At 36.9% G+C, this 16,052-nt stretch overlaps 1 protein-coding gene across 1 annotated transcript in view; it reads left to right on the forward strand.

The window, feature by feature from the left end:
- Positions 1 to 14,775, forward strand: part of ATP11A (ATPase phospholipid transporting 11A) — a 61,520-nt gene extending 46,745 nt beyond the window's left edge. Inside the window, exons 27-30 of the mRNA XM_054381774.1 lie at positions 5,006 to 5,071; positions 5,432 to 5,535; positions 7,334 to 7,499; positions 14,521 to 14,775. Coding sequence (XP_054237749.1) covers positions 5,006 to 5,071; positions 5,432 to 5,535; positions 7,334 to 7,499; positions 14,521 to 14,775 — 591 coding nt within the window. The remainder of the gene's footprint in view (positions 1 to 5,005; positions 5,072 to 5,431; positions 5,536 to 7,333; positions 7,500 to 14,520) is intronic.
- Positions 14,776 to 16,052: the final 1,277 nt, after the last annotated feature.

Consider the following 16,052-nt stretch of genomic DNA (forward strand, 5'->3'; position numbering starts at 1 on the left):
AAATGTTCGTTAGTGCTACTTTATAAACACTTTAATATATTAAGAACTTTATGTAGGGTATAAGGCATGTGAGATGGGATGATTAGCCATGAATAAGTAAGCTTTTTGCTTCCTTGCATTTTGTTATTTTGTTCTATGCTTTTCTGTAACCTACATTTCGTTGCCCACTCTTCTCTGCCATTGAATGGCTTTAAACAAAACTGTCAAAGTGAGAGAGAAAATAAACTGGGCGGAATTCTGTTGCCTATATGTAACCTACATGTTTGCTAGAAGTGCAGCATTCAAATATCATTAAACACTGTCTTTGTGACATCTATCAAGGAGATGAACTTCTAGTGTGTGAGAGAACACTTGTTAGAGCTTTTCTAAGGACAGAATGCATTTCCATTAGACTTAACTGTACAGTGCAGCACTTCTTTTCCTAGTACTGTTAGGCTCTCTGTTAGATACTAAGAACTCTGCATCAGCATATATTTGTAGGCCTGAATATTAGATTTCTCATAATTGCACATATTTTGTAAAAGGTTTGTATTGCAAATATTCTAACTGGGTTCCTTTCTGGAATTTGAGTCTATTTCTGTTGCCCACACTGAATCAAATTCTTCTTAATAAAGCTCTGAAGCCAGGCTAGTGCCTAATTTGTACATTTTGAATGTTTATATCTATAACTAGATATCTATGTTAATATTTTATGTTAAAATGTGTTGTTTGATGAGACAATTTGAGTCTTGACTGTCAGTGTGGGTATGAACATTAACCATTATTCAGCGTGCATGCTTGTATGTATGAATAAAACACATACTGAGTTGCAATTTTGAAACGTTAGAGTTCAAGAATAGTCAGATATACATGTGCGAGTTCATACATATGTGAATACTAGTTGGTGTTGATAGTTATTTCCAAGTATTTAAATTATGCTCACATCTGTAAAAAGTCAATGAAATATTTGAAGATTTGAAAGGTTTACTGCAACAACACAGTTTTGTGGCACAGGGAAAAGGTAGGAAGCTGGAAAGGGGATAAAAGGGCTGAAGGTAACACTAATACTGTAAATGATGTAACATGTTAGGTGCAAATTTGGTAAAATGGGTGCTGAAGCAGAAAACTCTGATATTTCTTTCTCTTCCTAAGTGAACTAGTAGCCAATATTGCAAAACTAGTAAAAAGATAAGAAAATCAGTCTGTTTCACTTAGACTGATGCCTGTGTCAGACTAAAATTTGCATACCATTAAGCTTGCTTCCAAATATAACCCTCCCACTTAAATACTGCTTCTCAGTATTTAAAAATTTGGTTGAAACTGTTTGCGTGCTGTAGGGTGGTATTACTAGAATAATGGGAAGTGTACTTTTAATCTCAGTTATTTACTTCATAAATGCCTGCATCAGTCATTTCTTGGTAAATAAAACTAAGATGCCAAGAATTTATCTCTTATTAATTGATACTAATTCATGGTACTGCTTTGTGTATGGTCTTCTGCTTTGGCTATGACATCATGGTTGGTGGTGTAAAAAACATGTAGTTAGCGACATAAGGAAGGTAAGAAGAAGAGAAGGCATAGTAGAAGTAATTGTAAATGTCATCTTTGTTTACCCATATAATGAAATATATTTCCTGTGTGGTGGTTTTTTGTTTGGTTGGTTTGGTTTTGGTGTGTTTTAAAAAAAAATATTTTAACCTTTGATGTGGAGTGGATTAAATATAATTGTTAAGGTGGACTCAGAGATAGATGGGAGAAACTAAGTTAAAAGGAATTATCAGAATGTGAAAAACCAAATAACAGGAAGGAAGATAAGTGAATAGAATGATCAATTGAAACATGAAACATCAATAGGTAAAGTTGCACAAGGAAAGGGGGAAGTCTCAGGTAGGCTGGGAGCATAGCATAGAAAAGTATTTATTAATAAATTATATGCTGACAGACTTCCAAAAGAATGATTCACAGCTTGAAGACTAGGAGTAGTACCTTCAGCGTACTCGATGCTGAAAATAAATTCTGCTGGTTTGTAACTCGCACCATCCATAATTGCTCTGCTTACCTTTTTCTGTACCAAATTAGCAGCTGTATGCAGTCTGATGTCTGTGTGCTATGGTTTTGTTTTCTGAGTCAAAAAGATGGGTAGGTGAAGGGTTTGGTTGAAGCCTGATGCTTTCTATCTAACCTGACAAAGAGAGGCAGATGAAGGTTGTTTCAACATTTGTATTTAATCTAGCTGCTTTGATTTGGAGATATACCAGAAACATCTGTTCAGTACACATAAATGGACAGTAGGCTCTCTGAGAGATTCCAGATATGACTTGAGTGTTGTAAAATGTAACTGCAAGAAGTCAGTAAATAACATAATGTGAAGTTCCAGAACCAAATTCCTATCCAGTTTTAACTGCACCAATTTTTTTCCAAGGGACACAAAATATTGTATCAAAAGCATGACCCTATAATATTATTACATTGCATATCAAAGTGAAAGGTCAAAATGATGAAGGCTTTCTGCACTTCTTGTATTCTGTATACTGGGTCACACATGGAGTAATTTAAAAATAATTAAATAGTTACTCAGCATAATGAATCTTTATTTTTATTTTTTAAATCCTTCTCTGTTCACAGTTGATCAGATTATCTCAGCCTAGTTTTCTACAGATTTCTGGCTTGTGGCTGGCTGTGGTCTCCATTCAGAGGTTTTCGCTCAGCAGCACATTTGGGTGATCGCTTGCCCATGTGGATCCCTTGTCATCTAATACTGGGCAAACTTGCATAGAATAACACAGACGGGAAAGGAACCTGGAGGTGATCCAGTTCACTGCTTCATGCAGGGCTAATTAAAATTAAGTTGCTAGACTTTGTGTGGGTTTTTTCCAAGTTTTTAATATCCGTGAGGTCAGAGATTACATAACCTTTCTGGGCAAGCCATTACAGTGTTTTTCTGCCTTCATGGTAAAGAATGTTCTCCCAATACCTAAGCATAATTTTTCTTGCTGCTGAAGAAAGATCATCTTCAGCTGTTCTTCAGATATTTGTGGGCACCTACTACACTGTTCCTTAGTGTGCCCCCCAACAGACAAAATTATTCCTTCAACCACTGTTCCAGGAGAGCTATAGATTGCTAACCACCCTTGTCAGCTGCCACTTGATCCTTTCCAAATTTTTTGACATCCCTCTTGAACTGAGAGGCTTAAAACTAGGCATGGTGTTCCATGTTCAGTCTCGCTACAGCTGAGTAGATGATATTAATAACCTGTCTCCAGAGGCCATGTTCTTCCCAGTACACATCAGTTTGCAGTTTCCCATATGTAGAGAGAGAGAGAGACCATGGTATTAGGCTTGTACAGTGCTTGGAGTCACTGTAACCCCACCGCAACTTGCTTTCAAGCAGGGCTGTTGTTCAGCCAGTCAGTTCCAATATATGCTGTTACTTCTCCGTAAGTGTAAAACTTTCTGCTTTTCCTTCTTTAATTTCATAAGGTGTCTTTTCTCACTTCTGAAATTAATAGAGGCTCCTCTGGGTTGAAACTCTGCCATTTATTGTGCCAGCTATTCTTTATTTTTGTATCGCCTGGCAATTTGCTATAGAGGTTCTTGATGTCAACAGCCAGGCCACTGACAGATATTCAGCAATGTCAGCCCCCAGCATCAGTCCCTGGTGTAGTTCTGATTACCAATTTTGAGTCCAGTGGTTCAGCCAGTTTTCAGCTCCAGGTTGTCTAACCACCCTGGTCTTCCTTCCAAATGAGAATGCTGTTTGAGCATCAAATGCCTTGCTAAGTTAAAAATAGGCTGCATCAGCTGCTCTTCCTCCTTAACACCTCCTCCTCCCATGTATTTGGCTACTCCTTTCTTTCCCAAACATTGATGTTAAATGTAAGGAGCAGCTTTTGCTCATGAAGACTAGTATCCAGAGTATTGAATATTTCAGCTTTTTTTTAACACTTTCCACTATGCTACCTTACCAGTCTATCAGCAGACTTACATTTTCACTTTGAAACTAGGATACCAGTAAATATTCTTTTTGATACTCTCAGCATCCCTCACTACTCTTAGTTTGACCTGAGCTTCAGTCTGTGTGCTTTTGTTCCTTTATTCCCAGGTACCCATTTGCTGCCAGTCCATAATGTCATCTCTTGTATGTTCCCATTTTGCCTTTTTGTTTGTTGAGGAATGTCCTGGTTGGCCAACTGGGTTTTCTGTTTTAATTTTATGTCTTCCTGCAGAAGAGGGTTCATGAGATCTAACAATTTTTCTCATTCAAAGTAATTCATTTCTTGGGCACCCTTCTCCTTCATGGATGCAATGCTCTGAATAAAACAAAGTCTCTTCTCTTAAAATATAGTGTCCTAACTCTATTGCTTATTTTCCAAATATTTCTCTGCGTCCAGAACTTGCTAATCTCATAGTTGCTGCAGTCCATGCAATATTTAAGACCATTTTCACCACCAGTTCTTCCCTTTATCAATGTGAATGATCATTTCTGCCCACTTGAGAAGCTGAAGGGTTCTTTACTTCATTATGCAAGAAAATCAACCACAATTCAGAAATGTTTTATCTTAAAATGTAGGTAGAACATTTACATATTTACATGGTGTTGATGGTTACCACATTCTTTCTTATACTGTTAGTCGTCTATATAACATGCTGTTGATCCTGTAAGAAATTGTGGAATGCCAAGGACAGCAGACAGGGGAGATCAGAGAAAAAATATGTCCAAGAAGATTTGTGAAAATACTGCAGTTTGTTTGTGAATCTTAGTGATTTGTTAACTGTGCCACACTTGACTTTATTAAGAAACATGCCTATGAGCTTCAGGTTGAGTGCATTGTTTGCAGTTTTTTTCCTGTGTGTATGAAATCTGAGGTGTGTGCACACAAGTGCAAGAAGCTTGCACTGAATTGATCATGTAAGAATTCAGGGATTTTGTTTAAGTCTCAGTTCCTCATATAAAATAAGACATAGCTTTAAGAGGTTTAGTCTGGACAATATTGACTGTAACTGCTTTGGATCATTTTTTTTATAGATGTTTGGAAACTGGACCTTTGGAACACTGGTGTTTACTGTGCTTGTATTTACAGTTACATTGAAGGTAAGGTATGCTGTATTCTATCCACTCAACCTTTCTTGGGGCTTGTATTGTAAGTGATGCTTACTCATATCACTGTATGACCACACACTGTCATATATTAAATCTGTTTAAATATGGATTTATATTAATTTATATTTAATTAATTTATATTTATTTTTATATATTTATATATTTAATTTATATTTTATTTAATTTAATTTATATTTATGTTGTCTTAGCTGTGGCCAAAATTGAAATTTTTTTTTTGTTGTTAATGCTGTGTAGAATTATTCCCCTTTTCCAAAGGACGTCATTTTATTTCATCTTCTGAGTATTCTGTTGCTGCTAGATAGTAATAACACCATATAATCTTTTTTCCAGCTTGCACTAGATACACACTATTGGACGTGGATAAATCACTTCATGATCTGGGGATCACTAGTATTCTACATTATCTTTTCTCTGCTCTGGGGAGGAATTATTTGGTATGAACCCTAATATGACTTGCATCACAAATACTACTTCTGAAACAGTTTTTATAAAGTTGTTACTTATTTAACTTTTTGTCTCAAACAAAATTAAATTTAGCTTTTATGTATCGCAGAACTGCCAATATCAGTCGTCTTTTAAGTACACCAGTGATGGTAATTACAGAGTGCTTGAATGGTTGCTAAAATATTCTTAGAGTAGGATGTGAAGGACTGTCAGATCTCAGACCACCACTGGGGCTATTTCAGTAGTGTTGGTCAAAAAGCAATCCAAGGCTTGATTCAAGGAGCTGAGGCTGCCTGTCTGAAGCAAAATGTCAGAGTATATTACGTCTATGCAGCTTGAGGCTAGCCACTAGGCTTGTCTTGGGTGAAACTAGCTTGTAGCAGTCTAAACTACTCCATGTGAGTTCCAGGGAGTGGAACTCACATTGAAGTAGTGTGAGTGGCCATGAGTCCTGTGTCTAAGCTCGTTATTTGCTGCCTTTTCTAGCAAAGCAGATTTACTGTAGATACCTGAGCACCTATTTATTCCACTGGTGGTAAGAAGCATTTTAAGAATTTTTTTGTTGTTGGGGTTTTGGTTGGTTGGTTTTAGTGTTTTGTTATTCTGGGGTGTTTGGGTTTTCAATTAAGAATTCTGCTTACATAAAACTGAAATTTTTGGGAAGGAGATACTTTGAAACAGGTTCCAATTCTTACTATGGGTCATTTCCATCAGAAACTCGAATTTGTGTTTCTCACCTGCAGAGTGCCCAGTTACAAGGTTATCTTTACTAACCTCTTCAGCTGGAACTGTTGTACTTTGTATACATAGGTAAATATTTTGAGGGACTAGAGAGAAAGCAGAGGCTAAATGTTGCATGGTGATTAAGGTGACATTTAATTTGGAGTAAGGCTTTGTATTTCAACATGTCCTTTGCAAATGAGTACCTGCCTGGCAACATCTTGGATATTCAGTAGCCTCTTTTCAGTAAGATCAGATCTCAGTTTCTTCATCATTGGAATGAAAACAGTTTGCAGAAGTGATGTTTTTCCCTGCTAATGTTTTACAGCCAGCTAGCATTGCTGCATTATTAGAGACGTAACTATTTACATGCAGCAATGTTTCTTAGGATTACTTTATTAGATTGCAAAGACTTCTATCCAGTTTTGGATATGTTGCAGTGTTGCTACTAACTGTCTAGTGATCTTTGCTCTTAGTAAACATGGTCTCTGGTTGCCATTATTATACAGTGATGGCGTTTTAATGGCCAGACAACTGCCATGGAGATACAGGGAAACACAGAAGTGAAAGCAGTGAAATTGGTGGCAGGTAGAAATGTGGTGAATAGATTAGGGTGAATAAGAAGAACCCATCAGAAACTTAGAGGAGCTTGAGAGGTATGAAGAAAGGTCTGCTAAGTGAGCTCTAGTTTGAGGACACATACTAACAAGTGCATGATGGAAAACAGGAGGTGAGACACTGAGAAGAAAGGTGGAAAATATCTGGGACAAGATAAGAAGGAGGTGGAAGAACATAAACAGAATAAGAATGTAAGTTAGTTTATCTTTGCAAGGGAGAGGCAGCTTGAGAGGAAGGACAGCGTGGTATTTCCTGCAGCCTGGAAGACAAATGTAAGGTAGTTCCCTCTACTTACCGGATGTTTAGATCTTTTGAGAAAACTGAGATGGATGAACTCCCACAAACTGGCAAGTTGAACATACTCCATCAATGCCACAATTTTTGTATGTAACATTGCCAGACTTTTTGTGTATTCATGTGCGATATCTGTTTACTCTTTTTTTTCACTAGGCCTTTTTTCAATTATCAGAGGATGTATTATGTGTTTATGCAAATGCTGACTAGCGGTCCTGCATGGCTGGGTATAATTCTGCTCATAACTGTTAGCCTTCTTCCTGATGTTCTCAAGAAGGTCTTATGCAGGCAGTTGTGGCCTACAGCAACAGAAAGAATCCAGGTAACAATATTTTTCATTGTGGAATTAGTTTTTGTATCACAAGTCTCTAATAATTATACCTCTTTCAAGATTGGAGATAAGATTAGAACAGGGGTTCCCCATCTGTGGTGTATATCCACTGGTTGTATACCAGCCACTTCTGAGCACTATGGTGAAAGAAGCTGCCTGTTACTTATGGTGGTATTTACCTGAATCTTGGGGCAACCCCTGTGCCTCCATACCAGCAACCAAGGGGAAAATCAGCTGATGAGAATTGTGGGAGACAGGTACAAAGCTCAACGTGATTCCTGATTTGAGAAGATAAGAACAATTATAGGAGATTGGGAAGTTGGTGAGGGCATAGATAAGAGGCACTTACATTGGCCTGGACAACAGTTGTTCCTGCTGTTGTGGAGCATTCAGAGGCCCTGAATTGAGGCAATTGCCTTTCATTCAAAGTCCATTCTATAATGTGAACATTTTAGCATTTACTGCGTAAGCTGAGCATACTCCCAGAACACCAGCTAAACTAATCTAAACTCAAAATAAAACCATTAGGAAAGGAACATATCGTTTTACTGAAATCCTCTTTAAACCAGGGATTTGCATAAGTAGTTATCATCCTGTACCAAGGGACTCTCGAACTGCATGTGTGTTCATTATTGAATAAGTCTATAATTTGCACATTTAAAATAAATGTGATTAATATATAGTTTTTAATAAATTCATGCCAACATTCATGTTACATGGTCTGTGTAATAGAATGTTTCCTTAGCAACCTGTGCCTGTTACCAAAAAAAATATTAAAATTTGTTAATAAATTTTTCCTCTTTTATATTTCAAGTTACATTTTGCCTGTTTTGATACATTATCTTAATATGTGCCTTGCTGTGCCAAGGGGAAGAGTATTTTAAAATCTCTTGTTGCCTCTCTTCTGATATGCCTAAAAGGAGAGACCATTGTGTGAATAAAAACTTATTCTGATGAGGCTAAAAGTTAAGTCAGGTTCTGTGGGATGTATGGTACTATTCTGAGGTTAACAAACCAGCCCCAATAGATAATTTTACCTGTATTATTTACCTCAGCAAACTTTCATATATATATGTTGGAAGGTGAAGGACAGTACAGGTGTGTTCAACCTGAAACTTAATGTTATTACTCTTTGACTTTTTCAGCCCAAGTGCCACTGGTAGGCTAAAATAATGAGTCACCAGAGACTGTGTAGTGATTAGTTAGCATTTAGGTGTTTAAGAGGAAAGAAATAAAGGAACTTTACTTTCCCCTTTGGCAAAGGTAAAAAATTCTTCTCTCATACCTGCAAAATAAAAGCCTTTGCCACTGTTTTGTATTCCTTGAATGTACAGTTGTGAAGGAAGACAGGAAAGAATAAAGAATATCAGAAAAAACATTCCTAGTCAGGTCAGCATTTAGCATCTTTAAGTGCCTTTAATAGATGTCTCTGCCATATATGCTACTTGTAAAAGAAGTTGCTCTCAATACAGGTTCTGCATGCTTACAGTCCAAAGAGAGAGAATGTCAATGAGTTAATGGAAAGAAACAAGCTAGGAAACAAAAGCCCCAAACAGGCATTCCACATTTCTTACAGACATTGTATGTTAGTGCTGGAAAACGAATCTGTTGTAGAGCATATTTTGGGCTTAACAGTGGCAATATTCATTTTTTTAACAGATCATAGAAAAATCTAACTTTTAACCAGATATATCCCTTGTGTTTCTTCTTCCCTCTCTTTGTTTCTTCCTGTCTTCCAATCTGCTTTGTCTAAATAACCGCTACCTTGCTTTACACATAAATGATGTGCACGGTTACTTCCTACCATCTTCTGGGGAAATCAGACTAAACATCAGTGCCTTTCTGTTGAGCAGTCCACCATCTTTATGCTTTCTCAGACTTCAAGCAGTCTAAGTTTCTAATGGAACAAAAGGTGACTTTTTTTCTGCCTTTCTGCATGCTTAGCCATTTCATTCAAAGGACAGTAAGAAGTTTATCATCACAAGTTATTTACCATACTCATCTCCATTTCTGATTCATATCAAGAATACTTTTTAGTGCACTTTTTACTTCTGTTTATCTCAAAGATTCTGTGAGTCATTGTCACAATCCATCACTGTCACTATCACTATCATTTTTGTCACTGTTGTTACCAAATTTTATGTGATGTTTCTGTCTCAAGAATCTAGGATACTTAGATCCTCATTTTAATCATTGATCTTTCTGTAGGTGAATGTATGTCATGTTTGTGTTATACCTGAGTAAATGGAATACATTTTGCCACACAAAGTGATAATTATGATTATGCTGATGTTTCTAGCGTAATACAGAAAAATACAGCACTGGAAGCCATTTAAGCAATCTTTGTAATATATTCATACATCTGCTCTGCTGTAATGAAAGAAAATTCAGCTTTTTCATTAATAAGTTACTTCCAGCATGCATTTTGAAACTGGGTATTCTTTATACTCCATTCTACAAAATTCTGTGCTCTGTAAGAAATGCTTATAAATCTTGGGTTCCCTACAGTCTGCAGGAAAAGTCCTTTTGACTCAATACTAGGAGACTGTTGGTTTCTGTTGTAGATTGTATATCTTTATTTATTAACTGGTTAAAATAAAAAATACATTTTCTTTCTTTCCTCCCTTCAAAAATGTACAGTCAATAAAAATTACTGTAGTTATGTAAGTCATGGGGAAAGCACATCAAGTTTTTTTTCACTGCTGAAAATTCAGGCTAAAACTGGCTTTTAAGCACCTTAGGACTGGTTTGAGCTAAGCTTTAACCAATCACTTTTAAACTTACTGTATTCCTATAAACCATATTGCTTCCTTTGTATTAAAAGGGCTTCTGGAACAGTTTAAAAGCTTAACACATGTCTAGCAGCCACTTCCCAAGGTGACTGAATTAGTTCTTCTCAGACAGCAATCATGTAATGCTTTGGAAGCAATTCTTATGCTTCTAAATTTTTCAGTTATCTGAGTGGGTGATTGTTTACATCATTATTATTCAGAGGTTTTAAAGTATTCCAGATCCAGTGCTGAGTTTTACTGGAAGTGCTTTTCAGTGATTGATTTACATATATATATATATATATATATATATATATATATATATATATATATGTATATATATATATATATATATGTATATATATATATATATGTATAAATAAATAAATATGTATATATATATTTTTTTATCTATGTGTATATGTATATGCGTGCATGTATATTTATATATATACACACACACATCTGAACTGTTGTCTTTCTTGGGCTAAAATGTTAATTCTGCAAAAGCTTTGGAGGAATCTGTTGTCTTTTGTTAATTCCAATCAAATTCTGCTCAGATATGCCAGTGACTCAGCTCAATGAAATAAGCTGAATTTCATGCTTTAACTGGACATTGTGCTGCTGTGAGGTTCCTTTCAGCCTTTTCTGTGAAAAGAAACAGTATCTTTTTTTTTAAATATCCAATCTGCATTAATTGACTGTTTCCTTTTTCTTTATTCTTCTTAACAGCAGAAGCTCAGTTCTGTTGTGGATAATATAAATTCACTTTAAATTACTGTCTTTTCATTTTTGTAATTTTCCCTTCAATTGACAGTGTTTCAGCAATCCCAGGTATTTCACAACTGAAAAGTCAAGTATTTTGATTCTGAGCTGCAAATAACTTCTCTGCTTTCATCCCTTGCAAGAAATATTTTTCTTTTTCTCTTCGCTTCTGACTGATGCTTTTTTACCTCACTTTCACCTCAGTCACAAGATCGGCTCACCATCCTCATTATGAGATCTCTACCTTTTGCTGTGCTTGGGGAATCGCAAAGTGGTACTTTGGCCTGGGGAAGCCTCTCTGTGGATTCATCATTCATTTCTTCCTTAATGGGCTTAGCTGCTATTGAACAACTGCACAAGGCTCTTAGAAAACTGGTCACCAGCAAACTGTTTCCATTGTCCTGTGCTGGGCACCTCTTCCATGGAAAACAAAGAAATGGATCTTGCTGTTACAATATTTGAATCTCATGGAAGAAGTTACACTGGTAACTCCTTTGCCTTCTGTCCCCATGGTGCAATGACTAAGCTGTAAGTGAGCCTTCATTAGCCCCATCACCTCCATGTGTAGCACTCCCTTCAGTGTACCAGTTGTTCTAAGGAGCAGTGAAGCAGCACATCTGCTCCTTAATTTGAAATCAGTTTGTCCTTATATCATAGGGACCTCTCCTGTTCTGTGCAGGTTCTTGTCAAAGGGACAGGACACAAAGCCCACAGTACTTAATCATGGTATGGTAAAAAGTGCTTTTGAGAGTAATTAAGTATTTTTAACAACTTTGATATGTAATGAAAAACTTCCTCAGATTAGCACAAAGGATTAACCTCAGGATCAAGAAATAGAAGCCTTGTTCTACACTGGATAATCTTTCTTTTTTTAACTCTATCAAAAAAATCATCACTTATACAGGACTTTGCTAAAATAGTTACATTTGTGCCAAATGGTACAATTCATTCACATTTCCCTCTTGTATTCAGCAAGTGTCTCACTGTTTTTCCTCATCCTTGCAGAAGAGTATGAGACATAAAACAGCCCTAAATACACTGGTGAGCAGCGATGCGCCGCTTCTTGAAGGAAATGTTTCAGCTTCCGAGCCGTAATTAGATCAAAGCTAGGTAACAGTACTGTACGTGTTGCCAGTTTGGATTAATTTCTATTGGTGAACTGTGCTATTTACAAATCACCTGTTTCCTCCAGAGTTTTTGATGTACTTTTATCAATATTGATACAAAATCAGTATTTCACTTGGAGGGCATAGTTTTGGCAAGAGATGTTCCATGCAACAGGTAAGATCTTTTTTGTCTCAGACCCTTACTCATGAAGGCAAAACAGTGAATCAATGCACCTGTATTAAAGTGCTATAAATACAACATTATGTATAGGTGTTGTGTGAAATTTCTTCTATAAGAACTGGAGTGGTTATTGTAGTGTGCTCACATTACCCCATGGTGTAGAACATGAAGTCAGAAGTAATTCTCATACAGAAGCAGTTTATCCATCATTTCTCATGCTCTTGAATACATACATAGACTAAATGCAAACAGTAAAAGAGGAAGATAACCACACAGAAGGGAGTGAGTTACTTACGAATAGGACCTTGAGTCAGGAGGCTGGAGCTGTGTATCTGACAGTGTCTACCACAGTAGTGTTGCCTGTAGAGACCAGTGCATTGCTGCGTCACTGCCCTGAGTTGAGAGAAGTGTGGTAGTCTTGCCAGAGACAGCAGTATGAGTGGTGAGCTCCTAATTCCTCCAAACATTAGGGCAGCAGAATGATGCTTTACATGATCTCCTTGCTGTGCCACTGATTACATGAACAAGTAAAAGTGAGAAGTACACTTTTTATTCAGATACATTCCCACATGGATGTTGCATATGCTCCAGTGCCTTCATGTGCTCATGCCCCTAAAACAGCACATGAAAAATTAAATGAAGGTACAAAGTACCAGTATGTGAAGAGGACAAATGTAATGTGCTGGTGTGGGCTGTTAGGGCATTAAGTAACTGAGAAGTGCTTTTGATTAATTCTTATTGACTACTAAATAAGTAGTAGAAACCCACAGCTTTCTTGAATAGCTTCAGACATGGCAGATTGAAAGAGCTTGCTTTGGAGCTATGTGTAGAAAAAACGTGTTTTATTTTTAGAAATACATAAGTTAATTAAAATGCTTCACTTTCTAGTTGGAAGAATAGGAAAAGTAATTACCATGCAGTGAATGGATACTTGGATATTTCCAAAGCAAAGTCTGCTACCTACATTTTTCTCTGTCAGTGTTGGTATTTGGTCTCTACATACGTTGAAAGAAATCCAGACTTCAATGTCAGTGAACAGTTCAGTAAAGTTTGCTGGCTTCTCCAAGATTGATTCCTGTAGGAGAGCTTTCTGATTGCTCTTATGCAAGAGTAGCATTTCACACTTGTGGTTGTCACTGAAAGTGTAAGATTAACTGTCAACCAAACCTTTATAAGCAACATCATTAATACTTATTTTGTGATTTTGTACCTTTTGCTACTGTTGTTGTTAATGGAGAAGGAGCAAGGAAATGATTGAGAATAGAGGATTAACTGGTTTATATAGTGTTCATGGAGAGAGCAATTATAACACGGGTTTGAATCATGCTTATAATGCCTTTGTATCTTAAGTACCATCACAACCTCCATACCTCTATACCTGGAAGTTATATTTGCACATAGTAAGAAGAATTAGGTAAACTCCTTGAGGAAAGTGCTGTGCTAATTTTCTTCTAGTTTGAGTGTTCCAGGGTCTTGTGGTGTTACTGTAGTCCTGAGGAGTTCCTGAGAGGAAATGCTGATTCTGCCAGACTGTGGAGTTATTACATGGTACAGATACATTTTAATGGACAGTTAGACCAAAACAGTATTGTGGTGGGCAGTGTAAATTGCCTGTATAGCTGCTACATGTAATCTACACAAGTCCAAAATCAGATGCTGCTTAGAAGTACAAAAATAAGTGCATATTAAACCTCTGGAACTCCAATATATTAGCACAAACCTACCGTAAAGAATTCCCTGTCTTTGGAAGTACAGAGTGAAGTACTTGAATCTGTTCTGTCTTAAAATTCCTCATAAGAAGTCTTCACTGAAGAAGTTCAGAGATAGAGATATATAAGGAATGATTGCAAATTGAAATATAAACTTGATTTAAAACAATTCAACTTGAAAGCAGTCTTCTGTGTATTCATCTGTTCTCTAAAGAGCCTGTAATCAGGTTTAGATATTACGTGTAAAATTATGCCTGGTTCTGTGGGTCTTATGTTAAGACTAATCATGTTGAAAGTGGATTGCTCAACAACACGAAGGGTTATACCTTTACATGAAACAAACAGGCGCAGAGTGGTGATCTAGTGAAAAGCTTTATTAGGCCAAGGGCAGAACAGCCTTACAAAAGAACACAGTTGCACAGTTTTAGCTCCGAAGTCATCTATTCACTGTGTTTGTTTGTTTGTTTTTCCATTTAACAGAATGCATCGCAGCACTGTCAGGAGCATATCTCAGAATTCACACCTCTTGCCTGTCTGAAAAGCCCAAGATACAGGAGCAGTGACTGCAGCAATTCCCCAGCAAGAAGGTCTAATTCTCGTTCTAAAACAATGCTTACGCACTGGAGAGGCATCGATTATTCAGTACTTCCATCTGTTTTTGGCTATTCAAATAAGAATTGCCGTTCCAGTGCAGGCTACAGCTACAGTGGGTCAGGTTTGGAAACGTCTGTATGACAGAACACCGAGTCAAGCCTTTAAAAACTGTATTTTTGTTTATTTCTTCAGTAAATGAAATGTGTCACAGAAATATATTAAACTATACTTGGGTTTTGCTGTCTGAGGTAGTGTTCAGGCAAACAGGATCAAGAGCTAGAAATAGGAACACTTCCAGGCCGATAGGCCTCTTTTTATGTTTTGAACTACTGGAGCAATGAACAATCTGCGCAGTCTGGTACTGTGAGACTAGTAGTACTAAAAATTCTCTTCATCCTGTGTCAAGACTTCTGTGCATTTACTGCTTCTGTCATCTTCTTTATTACTTGAAGTGTATAGTTTCAGTCAATTACCTACATTTTGAGATCAACAGTTTTAATTTCAGCCAGAAGTAATGACCTCAGTTGTCTCCCATGAAAGTCTCCTAAAGCATATTTAACAAGTGCTTTTTACTGATTTTATTCTGTCCTTTTTCTTTCTTTGCTCTTTCTGTAGAACAAACTGGTGTTTCCTCTGTGCAAATCTGCTTTCAAGAAATACTCTCTAATGTTCACTTCCCTGTAAGTGGCCAAATCAGGGCGATGTTCTGGTTTTCAGTTTTCCTCTCGTAGAGAGGCAAAACAATCCTTGAGTAGAGTATGTACAGGCTGTGTGAAGTCAAGTTGGCTGTTAAATAGGTATCTACTCAAACTGAATGTAAGCATTTTGCCTATAAGGCCTTTCTAAGTTGTCAAGAAGCAGATTACCTGGTGTTCCCATTTCCTTTCCCTGTGAATGTAAAATATGCGTAACTGAAAGTGTTGCACATGACGCTTTTTTGGGACACTTTTCTTTTTCCCCTTAACTGAAGAAAGACTGTTTTTTTCCAAATAAGTGTCTGAATTACTTTTCTGAATTTCGATTTTTTTTTTTTTTCCTGTGCGTATGGTTACTACTGGCTTGGTAGATGTGTTGCAAAGCACACAACTGTTGACTTTTGCAATCAAACCACAAGGTGGCACACAGCTGTTTACTAATAGTTGGACCTTTGTTGTGATACAGAAACTAGTCTGCGAGGATTCTGTTCACATCGCTTCAAGAATGACAGCCAACTTGCACTTCTCTTTTCTCGGCTACGTTTATGCTACCTTGCACTAATTCAGCTATTAGCTGTGTCCTTGCCCTCTTCCTTTAGTCCAGTGTTTTATTTTGGGGTACAAAAATATCTGTAGGAGTAATCTGATTCCAGTCAAGTTCAGACTGCTCTTTAGAACTGGTTTATAACCATAGTTATTAAATACCTCTGGGGGACAGTAGCT

Source organism: Indicator indicator, chromosome 1 (assembly GCF_027791375.1).
Source record: "Indicator indicator isolate 239-I01 chromosome 1, UM_Iind_1.1, whole genome shotgun sequence".
In the NCBI taxonomy this organism is placed as follows: domain Eukaryota; kingdom Metazoa; phylum Chordata; class Aves; order Piciformes; family Indicatoridae; genus Indicator; species Indicator indicator.